We start from the raw sequence: 12,346 nt of genomic DNA, 5'->3' as shown, positions 1-12,346 counted from the left end.
AAAACAACAGCTGCAGAGACCACAGTTCAAAGCCAATCTTATTGTTCTGTTTCTCAACTAAGTTATTTGTGTAATAATTAAGTAGAACTAAACCTTGATATATAGGTATTCCTATCACCCGCAGGGGATGAAAGTGGAGGCAGTCGCCTGTCTGCCAGTTCGGTAGGTATGTCACATTTTACATTATTCCCTATATGTGGATAACTGCCTATTCAATGGTGCTGACACTCTATTGAAGATATTGACACTGTTATATTTTCAGGATATAACTGGAGGTGTCGGACTCTGTAGTTCTGTCCATCTGTATTCCTCACTTCCACTTTGAGGGAGAAGTAGCTGCTAAGGAGACGGAGAGGGGAGGAGGCAAGTCCTAGCTTTTAAACGATCGCTGTAAAGCAATGAGGGAAGAAGGCGGCCCACTGTCTGCCTCTGAAACAGTGGAAAGCCTTTAATAACTGGGCAAACACTTAAGAGGCCTGCCACACAACAGCCTTAGCTCTGTCGATGGCGTGTAAATAAGTTACTAGAGCTAACGTTAATGCAGTGTACAGAACATGCTGCACAGTGGGAGGGCCTCTTTCTTGGAGATTTAGTAGAACAAAACAAATTTGATTTTTTTTTCATTCTTGCTTGCTTACTAGAAAATGTTGAACTTGAAACTATTGCTAGAGAGAGCAATGCAGGATATTTATATAGTGGTGTTCAAGACAGAGGGTTCCATTCAGTTAACTTTTACAGAAGCTAGGTTAAAAAGGGTTAAGCCGTTTTTATTTATCTTCAATGAAAATTGGTCCACAATTTCTAAAACTTAATTAAACTGGGTGCAGAGTCTTCTACGTGAACAAACAATTATTGTGCATTGGTATGACAATGAGGTAAACAAAATACAGCACAGAATTACAAGGGACACATTAGTGCTAGAAAGATATATATGTTTATTTAACCTGGAATTACATAGTCAGTTTTGATCAAACATAACTTTTTGAAGACATGTTATTTTGTTTGCACACAAAAGAAAGTGTAAAAAAATGAGCTGAGGAGATATTGAGGCCATTTCTTTCCCTCACAGTTTTATCACATTGGTCCCCAGTTTTTTACATATATGCACAGTTGCAAATCAGGTGATTTTTTTATTTTTATTTTTTTTTAGAAAACAATGACTTTCGTTTATACAGTATATGAGAAAATGTTAACATAATACAGTATTCTTAATACAATGACTTCTTATGACTAAATTTACACGACTGCAGATCCTGAAGTGTTGAAATGTTTACATTTTTTGGTTTCAGACCTCAAGTTGAATATGCACTAGTGCAAGTATGAGTCATTACACTAACTCTTAGTAGTACAGAAATAACATAAGTAAGATATTGCTCCTTGTTCGGAAGATAAAATGAGTCCTGTGGGTTGAGTTCAGCATGGTAAGCAGCTACAAACTAACATTTGCTAACATGGATGGATGGAATAGAAAAAAAAGTCTGCCTTTTTGTGAGCAAGTATTCCTCAAGGTGTGACGTTCATAGCAGTCCCCTCCATGTGTCCCAGTGTTTCTTTTTATTGTGACTATAATTAATTTTTTTACCTTAAGTTTTCTCTGGTTTGGATGAAGCTACTGTAAAGACAAGATGGACACGTTTACTATAATAATAATTTGAGAAACAGAGGGGAAAAAAGGTGTCTGGCCTCCAAATGGAGTTGGTGTTTAGTTTCCTTGTGTGACACGCTTCTGATCCGTCCCTAGGCAGGTTCCTCACAGAGGTCCTGCCAATATATATATAATATATATAGTATATATATATATTATATATATATATATATATATATATATCACTACAGTTGATCAAGGAGACACTAGTGTTACGTTTCAGGAAGAAAGTGCACCCCTCACAAAACGTGAGATATAGGAAAATGCAAAGTCCTCTTATCTTGTGCCCTAAGGAAAATCATACACTAGTTCAGGTATATAAAAACCCTGCTAGCCTTTCCCGTTCTTAGCATTTAAAGTTAAAGTTGTTTTTTTTTTGTTTTTTTGTGTTTAGTAATTTCAAAAACATCTCCTTGTGTATGGCTTTGGTCTTCTGTGTGTGCCCTCTATCATCTCTCTGCTGCACTTCGTTTCGAGTAAACAAACAGTGCTTCTCCAAGGCAGCTGAGCAACAGGCTGTTGACAACACAACGTGGAATATTAGAACAGAACTGAGGAAAACAAACCCAAAATAAATTCCTCTGAAGCTTAGGCAAAAGCTTGTATTGGTTAAACTGGGTACACTGACCTCAGAGAACCAGCCAGCATTGTCTAGCTTTTGTTTTGTGTCTGTCTGACTTTAACGTGGATGTGTTTATAAAAAAGCTTTAGGATTACTTTTGCCAACATTCCAAGGGCACCAAACACAGTAACCCTTCTACTTTTATGTAATGAACTGGCATTCTTTTTCTTAAATGCTTTGCATGGTTCTTACCATAAGTGAAAAAGAAAACGGTCTTGCGGCATATTCAATCAGCATAAATTCACATTCTACATATTTCAAACTATTGAACTCAGAGGAATACATCCCTTTTCGATCAATAAATACAAGATTAAATCTAACCTACTTCACATGACTGTTGCCAAAACTGTTGCTCTGGGAAAAGTGCCTTGGTCTTCTTGTGTATTACTGGTTGATTTGATTAACCTGCCCCAGGATAAGACAGATTTTTTGAACATTTTACACCACTGTGGAATTATCCATAAACCACAAACCATGTATCCCTGGCTATCCTAAGATAACCCCTGCAAAATGAATGGTTAATGCAATCCAGGAGGATTCCCCGGTGATGTAAAATAATATATAATAAACTCCAGCTGTAGCTTGTCCCGGCAGGGTATAGGTTGATCATTATATTACAGTAGTTTCTGGATAAGAGAACACCCCTTGGGAATCTAAAGCCAGATGCGCACAGGACTAAAAATCACCACACAAACAGGTGGTTTCAGAATTTGTACCGGCATCAGTGAAGTTTATCCCATGCAAACCGTCCATTTAGTTTTATCTCAGACAGTTCTCAGAGGTCCTTCGATTTTTTCACAGGACATCGGGACCTTGTGTAACATTTCAAACTCACGCGTCCTGTGTCTTTTTACCCCCATGCGAATCAACCATGTCAGTGCTTTGTTAGAATTGATACAGCATTTCCGGGGTATTCTCCTCAAAGCAACACCAGCCTTTACAATAAACCATAATATAATAAAATTACTATGATCATTCTGTCCTGAGATTCTAAATATATAACCAAAATGGGGAAGGGTAAAAATACAAAACATAACTGGCTTTGAACGTTGCATTTCAGGATATGTATGGAAATCTGGCACGACGTGGTATATATCATGGGAACCGCACGGCCCGAAGTGGTTTATACTGCTTATAACATGGCTACCTGTCATTTGTAGGAAGAAAAATTATTTAAAATTAAGACAAAACCAGAAACTTTTATTATGTATACATCCGCAGTGTAATATAGTCCCAAATGTAATTTCATGTATTGTTCATTTATTAAAAATGTTCGTTTATTGTGAATTTCTGCATCGAAATGGTCAACTCACTAGAAACTAGAGGACCAGTCACAAGCTGATGATGGGCGGAGTTTCAGATGACACCAAGGAAGGCAGGAGCAGCTGTGCTGAGGTCGGATTTTGAGGTGTGTTTGTGTTCTCGTCATACATAAGGCACACATATTCAAGTCTGTTTTCATCCTTTTGGATCTCAAAAGATGTTTTTGTTAGTTGTCAGACACCTTTGCGTCCTAGTCATGCCAGATTAAGTTGACAATCGAACCAGACTTTACGCACTAATCCAACCGTGGTGTCAGGGGACAGTGCCTCAGTTTCCCGTAGACGCTTCAAATCCAGGCTGGTAATTCAGGGGGTCATGACTGGCCTTGTCTTTACCTGCTTTTCTAAGAGTTTTCCTGACTGACAGGAATACATTATTGCTGGTTTTAAACTCGCTGTCAGCAGAGATGTTAAAACTTGTACTGTTAAAATATCTATTTAGTCCAGCTCAGCGTTATAAAACTGGAGACTGAATACTGGTTCCCAGTTGAACTTCTTGCACTGACATAAAATTCCCTTAATGTTGTAGAGATTTTTTAGACTTATTTCCATAAAATGAATGTCCATACTTTTTTCTTTAAGTACATTAACCCGCCCATGCTGTATTTTTTTTGTGTTTGTTTTTCAATCTTTGTTTTCTTCTATTTCATTTAGCTGTTCCTCATCTACTGCTATGTGTCTACTCTTGCTGGTGGACTTTTTTATTAATTTTTTTTAGATGTACTGCTGTCTTCACTCAAAAAGCTGGTGTAGTACCAGCTATGTTGAATACTATCCCCAAATATATTAAAGGAAATAGTGAAATGTCACTCATTTTTGGCAGTGGTTTTGTAACTAATAACAAATAAAATGGCAGTTACGGAATTTAGAATGCAGTGGTGCGTAGTAGTATGTTGTTTTGTTTCCGATATAGCTCCCGAGAATAGTCGGCAGTTATTATTATTGAGGTGTACTTGCCGCTCGCTGTGTGTTATTGTTTTCTGTAAAACATTGATATTCTGTCACCTAAGAAAAGGCTTAATTCAAAAGCTTGTTTTAATGCTTTTCTTTATTACGCTGGCCAGAGACCCATGCTTACAATTGTATTGTCATATTTTCTACATTTTCTTTAAATTCTCAAATTAATTAACAAAAACCCGGACAGTAAAAAGAAACCCGGGTTTTAGGGTACCCGTGCCAACCTCTATATTTTTATATATTTATATATTATATATATATATATATATATATATATATATATACATACACATATACACACACACACACACACACACACACACACACACACACACACACACACACACACACACACACACACACACACACACACATACATGCTCATTGCTGCTGCTGCTGCTCCCTCTGTCCTTTTCCTCCTTGACCTAACTGCTGCTTTTGATACCACAGATCATGCATTCATCTCCTCTTGAATCGACTACTGCAACTCTCTCTACGGTGGTCTTCTGTCATGCGCCATAAACCGACTGCAGCTGGTTCAAAATGCCGCTGCCAGGATCCTTACCAGATGTGAAAAAACATGATCACATTACCCCTTGTCTTGCCCAGCTGCACTGGCTAAGTTCAGGATTACTTTCAAAATTCTCCTGCTTGCTTACAAGGCCCTTCATCACACAGGTCCAGAGTATATCTCCAACTTGCTGACCCGCTATGTCCCTGCACGCAAGCTGAGGTCCTGCTTGTTATACACAAGCAAAAGCACTCCACACTCAGAGTGTGCTCTTTTAGCTTCATGGCCCTGACTCTCTGGAACTCTCTCCCAGCTTTAGTGCGTGCAGCTCCCACAATCACTCACTTCAAATCAACTACTTGTTCTCTCTTGCTTTTAACGCTCTCTAAGCCTGGAATCTGTTATTAGCTGCTATTATTATTGCTATTCCAGGTTTTTCACTCCATCTTATTCATTTATCATGCTTAACAATGTTTAGAATTCACATCCTAACCTTTTATTTAATGTATTGTGCCTATATCTTAAATAACCACATCTATATGGTTCCCGTTGCCTCCTGTGAGAAGTTTTAGTTAGGTCGTAGTTACATGAACCAACTAGGGATATATAACAAGGTATGCCAGTGAAATACATACCACCTACCAAGGACTTAGTAAATATCACACTACAGGTGTCAGTATCATGAAAGTGAATGCCACCATTACCTACATCCACATTACACAGAATGACATCTCATAACAAACACCAATTCATAAAAACTAAGGAGTATCCAAGCCATAGTTCATGAAAACAGGATAAGTTGTTATGAAGATACTGTATGGCAAAAATCTAAGCAATCTATAGAATAGTACAAGCAGCTATTGTATAGATCTGTTGTCAGGGATACGCATTCATGGATTGTCTCAAGTTATGTATTAATAATAAGCAATAGCAAAAGTAGCAAGGAGCACTGTTAGAAATCTCTTGGCACAGCATGTATGCGCCTGTTTTCACCCACTGTACTGGCCCTATTCTTGGAATTTGAATTAGGACCGGAGTGAGCTGACTGGCATTGCTGGAAGCTGTGGCTCATTACACAAAGTCAACAAGTCGGACTGTACACTCTGGTGAGGGGAATATTTTTTGGCACTTCATTCTGTTTGAATAGCAATTTCCCCACTGAGCCCTGACCTAAATCAAGACCAGACACACATCTCCTGTACACATTTGGTTCTACTAATTGTCTAAAAGATAATAAATCCTGGGGTAAAGGTCAGAAAGGAAGCCATGCAGAAATAACTGGCCACTCTGTTACAATCCACAACGAATATGTTTTTCATGTACTGTATGTCTCATAATATCCATTGTATAACACAGTGCGAAAGAGGTGGAAATAACACAATATTTCAAAAGGATGTACCACTGCTCTGTCCAACAACAAGTACAATGCTAACACACAGTAATAACAGAAGGCCTAACCCCCTTGGGTTTGAAACAGAACAAAAAGAAGATCATCATACTCTCATTATATGGATCTCAATGGGGTGTGGACTTAGAAGAGTTCTTGTGGACCAAAGTCTTTGTAAATGAAGCAAGTGGTGCTCATATGATATTGTTAAGAGTCACAACCTGTGCAGCTAAGTTTTAAGCAAGGTGCTGCCTAGAAAGATTAGCCTTTGGGCAAGTACAGTACCTGGATGTACTTTTTAAACCCATTTTTTCTTCTCAAATATGGCCTGCGTCTTAAATTTGCGTATAGTGATGCGTGTGTTAGAATCACTAACAAAAGACTTGACTGCCTGAGCACACAAACAGGAATGCGACTGACTGCCCGAGAAAAGACCAACAAAAACTTGACTGCCTGAGCACACAAACAGGAATGCGACTGACTGCCCGAGAAAAGACCAACAAAAACTTTACTGCCTGAGCACACAAACAGGAATGCGACTGACTGCCCGAGAAAAGACCAACAAAAACTTGACTGCCTGAGCACACAAACAGGAATGCGACTGACTGCCCGAGAAAAGACCAACAAAGACTTGACTGTCTGAGCACACAAACAGGAATGCGACTGACTGCCCGAGAAAAGACCAACAAAGACTTGACTGCCTGAGCACACAAACAGGAATGCGACTGACTGCCCGAGAAAAGACCAACAAAGACTTGACTGCCTGAGCACACAAACAGGAATGCGACTGACTGCCCGAGAAAAGACCAACAAAAACTTGACTGCCTGAGCACACAAACAGGAATGCGACTGACTGCCCGAGAAAAGACCAACAAAAACTTGACTGCCTGAGCACACAAACAGGAATGCGACTGACTGCCCGAGAAAAGACCAACAAAAACTTGACTGCCTGAGCACACAAACAGGAATGCGACTGACTGCCCGAGAAAAGACCAACAAAAACTTGACTGCCTGAGCACACAAACAGGAATGCGACTGACTGCCCGAGAAAAGACCAACAAAAACTTGACTGCCTGAGCACACAAACAGGAATGCGACTGACTGCCCGAGAAAAGACCAACAAAAACTTGACTGCCTGAGCACACAAACAGGAATGCGACTGACTGCCCGAGAAAAGACCAACAAAAACTTGACTGCCTGAGCACACAAACAGGAATGCGACTGACTGCCCGAGAAAAGACCAACAAAAACTTTACTGCCTGAGCACACAAACAGGAATGCGACCGACTGCCCGAGAAAAGACCAACAAAAACTTGACTGCCTGAGCACACAAACAGGAATGCGACTGACTGCCCGAGAAAAGACCAACAAAAACTTGACTGCCTGAGCACACAAACAGGAATGCGACTGACTGCCCGAGAAAAGACCAACAAAAACTTTACTGCCTGAGCACACAAACAGGAATGCGACTGACTGCCCGAGAAAAGACCAACAAAAACTTGACTGCCTGAGCACACAAACAGGAATGCGACTGACTGCCCGAGAAAAGACCAACAAAGACTTGACTGCCTGAGCACACAAACAGGAATGCGACTGACTGCCCGAGAAAAGACCAACAAAAACTTTACTGCCTGATCTTGAATCATCCATGACATACAGTCAGCGATTTTCACAGAAGCGTCATTAGCTTCCTGAGGAATTTGAAGAAAAGCTTTTAATTTCAGCATTTCGTTATGAGGCTCAGTTCTAACAAACAGTTCCAGCTTGACAGATCGGAAATGCCAATCAGACCCTTGTATTTTTCAACATGCTAAGCAATACCACAGTTCACAAAAAGGGAGAAAAAAATGTTTAAGTAATCTCGACTGGAAATGAGAAGCAGTGCATAACTGTAATTCTCTGTGTGATAGAAGACAGCTGCAAACTGCCTCTATATGCATAATTAGGTATATCTTTATTTGATGTTTTATTTTTTCATCAAATTGACGATGGGAAATTTGGTTTGCATCTTAAATTCGAAGGAATACATTATTCAGAAAATTACATTTTAGTACTTGCCTTCACTCTGAACATGTAAAACAATTCAAATTTGAAAAGGCAGAACATGTTCTTCCAGCATCCAGAGTGAAAAAGCGAATTGATGAGACCAGATTTTCTAGAAGTTTCTCAGGAGCATTACAGGTGTACAAGAAGGTGACCCAAAATCTACGCTCTTGGCTTAAAATTAATTAACAAGCTGTAATTCCTTTCGAGGAATCCGCTTTCTGCAACAATTAGCTTTGTAAAACTTTGAGCTGCTGCCAAGTTGCTGCTTATTCACACCCTGCTAGTAGAACACTTATATAAACAGATTATTTTCCACTCACAAATCTGTTTTTTGTTTTTTTAAATCCCTGCAACACAGCGTCCTTATCCAATTTTAGATTTTCTCTAAATAAAAAATATATACAGTGCTGAGAAAAAGTTTGTGAACCCCTTAGGATTATCACATATTTCACATATTTCAAACCTAAAATGTTATTAGATCTTAATCTAAGTCCTACTAATAGATAAAGATAACCTGATCAGACAAATGACACAAAAACATGATACGTTTTCAACATTTATTTATCCACAAATGATTCAACATTCAATATCCATGTGTGAAAAGTATGTGAACCTTTAGATTCAGTAACTCGTGGCACCCCCTTAAGCAGCAATGACATCAACTAAGCGTTTTCTGTAACTGTTGGTCAGTCTCACATCGGTTTTGAGGAATTTTGGCCCATTCCTCCTTACAGAACTGCTTCAACTTGGTGACATTTGAGGGCTTCCTTGCATGGACAGCTCGCTTCAGGTCCTGCCACAACATTTCAATGAAGTTTAGGTCCAGACTTTGACTAGGCCATTTTAAAACAGAATTTCTTCTTCTGCAGCCATTCTTTTGTAGATCTGCTTGTACATTTAGGACCATTGTCTTGCTGCATGACCAACTTTCGGTTCAGCTTCAGCTCACGGGCGGATGGCCTGACATTTTCCTCCAGAATCTTCTGATACAATGCAGTATTTATGGTTGTGTCAATGATGGCAAGCCGTCCAGGTCCTGAGGCAGCAAAGCAGCCCCAAACCATCACACTCCCACCACCATGCTTGACGGTTGGGATGAGGTTCTTCTGTTTGAACGCAGTGTTTGGTTTTCGCCAAACATAATGTTTCTCATTGAGGCCAAAAAGTTCTACCTTTGACTCGTATGTCCAGAGAACATTGTTCCAGAAGTCTTGTGGATCATCTATCTGCTCTTTGGCGAACTTCAGACGGGCAGCAATGTTCTTTTTAGAGAGCAGTGGTTTCCTCCAGGCTAACCTTCCATGAACACCATTCTTGTCCATATCTGTCTGACAACGGACTGGTGGAGCCCCAAATCCTTAGAAATGGTTTTGAGCATCAATAACTGTTTTTCTGAGGTCCTCAGCGATTTCTTTTGACCGTGGCATGGCGTGTTTCCACACACCTGTATGGTGAAGACCAAACTCACAAAGTTTCTGATCTTTATATAGGGTGGGGCCTCCCAAATGCACCCCTGAAGATCTACCTAATTATTTAAACACCTGATTCTAATTATCCCCTTAATTGAACTGATAAAACCAGGGGTTCACTTACTTTTTCACATACCCTGAATCTTAATTACTCATTGTTTGTCTAATTCATACATCATTTTGTTTCAAAAGACATGGAATTGGTTAATATAAACCCTGGATATTTAAGAAAAGACTGGTTTTGATTCAAGAAGGTTATCATGGTAAAACTATGGAATTTCCATAATTATCATTGGGGTTCACAAACTTTTTCTTGGCACTGTATATTTCAAATGTTGAAATACTTAAAGGTCTTTTCAAAAGTGTCTCAAGACAAAGCATCATTTTACAGTTTATAATTGCATGAATACCAAACTATAGATTTAGTAGGTTTAATTAAATGACAATGAGATTTAGGATGTTCGATGGTTCAAAAACGACCAGCATGAAGACAGCATTAGTCTATTTCATTGGCCTGGGGGATGATGGATGAACCCAAATGAAAAGAAATCCATTGAATTGGAGCTATTGGAGCTATCCATCTATAGCCAAAATATTACAGAACACCCTGCAGCGTTTACAAGAAATGCATTATATTACCTTTGCTGTGTCCTGTGTTGTCTGTATCGCAGCATTATATTTTTAAACATATTAATCACACGTCATGAGTCATAAATCAACTATTGAATACATTTCTCAACATTTACTCAGGAGGGTTCGCCAGGAGAAATGAGAATTTCTCTTATAGAGATTGCTCCCTCCTGCCACAATGCTGGTTTTCTGTTTTTAGTGCACCAGCACTGTTGCAAGGGAGTATGATCTGAATACACTGCAATGTTTAGAAGAAACATTCATTGACAAGGAAAAGTTGAAAAAAGTAGTTACCTAGTTGATTTGCCTATGATTTATGGATACAAATATCACGATATCATTGAAAAATATATTGCTGTGATATGGACAACGCAGAACAAAGCAAAGGCAATGTGGTTCTTGTAAAGACTGCAGAAGGTTCTGTAACTTTTTAAGCCAATGTGTATTGCAGAACTGGTTATTTGAAATATTCATTACAAGCCAATAGCAAACACAAGAGTCAAACTATTAAAAAAAGATATACTTACCAACAGACTGTTGGTATGTTCACAACAATGTCAAAGACAAACAAGGACAAGACAGCTGCCAGAACCTGAATATAAACAGGACACAGTGTTACAGATTTAGAAAGCACAAACATACATATTCCATTGCTCCAGGGGGATCTGAACTGGGTTGAGGAGCACAGTGGGGGCTTCACACACACAGCATAGGCTGTCAGTCAACCTTGGTGAAATTGTGGCCCTGTGGAATAAACCAACCACCATCTTGAACAAGGTGACCCCATCTAAATTGTTGTGAAGAAGAAAACATGTGTACTTTTTTTAAAAAACAACACATTTACAATTATATGTCACGTTTTCAGCAAAAAAGTACCATAATTTTTAGATTATAAGGAGCACACACTAACACACCCAATGTTAGCTTGCAGAATGTGAAACCTGCATGCAGACATTCTCCTAAAATTTTATTTTGTGTATAGTAGTTTATCTCATGTGTACACATGTATTTGAGATGAAAACTATATTGTTGTATTTAAAAAAAATAAACCTGGTCACAAAAGCATTATTCTGTTCTTCTTATTCTTCTCTTATAGTCTTGTCTTCACTGCTAATATGAGTTTATGCTTTATTAGGATTGCATGGCTAACTTGTAATAGTGTACAATTATCTTTCAGCTTACAAAGAAAGGTACAAGTTTGTGGACCCTGAATGTGTTTGGTTTTGTTCTTTCTTTTTTAACGCACCTATAAATATGGCTGATCCTTTCATTCCCACAGTGCTCATCATTATCCATGGACACGACAGTCACTTAAGTACTACAAATTTAAGGCAATACATTTTTTTACCTCTAAATGTATTATCAGATGTATTTGGCAAATCTATTTGTTGTCTGTTGTCAACTACTTTTAATCAAAATAAAATGGCTTAATCATCTTAGCTACCATCAACAGGGCAGCACAATTCTAGAGATCAGGCATAGCAGAAATGCTTTTAAAATGTAAATTTTCAGGATGCTGGACAGCATTTTCCATGTGCCGTAATGATAATGTATGCCTGTGTCAGAAATACAATGATTCTTGGTTGTAGATCTCCCTCCCGACCTGTGAGGGTGCTAAGTTCTTTGGACAGGCTGGTCTGACAGTTCTTTCCCAGGGTCGGGAAGTCGGCCAGTCTGGAAGAAGGTAAGACTCCGCTGCAAGAACGTATTGACTAAGAAGGGAAACGACGTGGCAGCCGCTGATTGGAGAGGAGGTT

General features: G+C 39.0%; 1 protein-coding gene across 2 annotated transcripts in view; it reads right to left on the bottom strand.

Annotated features, from left to right (window-relative positions):
- Positions 1–1,911: 1,911 nt before the first annotated feature.
- The window catches only part of LOC121313506 (transmembrane protein 241-like), a 30,416-nt gene continuing 19,981 nt past the window's right edge, over positions 1,912–12,346 (bottom strand). Inside the window, exons 14-15 of one of the 2 annotated variants that reach the window (XM_041246142.1) lie at positions 11,117–11,181; positions 1,912–2,161 (exon numbers count right to left, since the gene is read on the bottom strand). In XM_041246142.1, the coding sequence (XP_041102076.1) occupies positions 2,095–2,161; positions 11,117–11,181 (132 nt within the window). In that variant the 3' untranslated portion in view covers positions 1,912–2,094. Of the gene's footprint in view, positions 2,162–9,744; positions 9,935–11,116; positions 11,182–12,346 lie in introns of those variants that run through there. The other variant, XM_041246144.1, reaches the window with a different exon arrangement.

Source organism: Polyodon spathula, chromosome 3 (genome assembly GCF_017654505.1).
Source record: "Polyodon spathula isolate WHYD16114869_AA chromosome 3, ASM1765450v1, whole genome shotgun sequence".
In the NCBI taxonomy this organism is placed as follows: domain Eukaryota; kingdom Metazoa; phylum Chordata; class Actinopteri; order Acipenseriformes; family Polyodontidae; genus Polyodon; species Polyodon spathula.
This window is presented reverse-complemented; position numbering and strand designations above follow the sequence as displayed.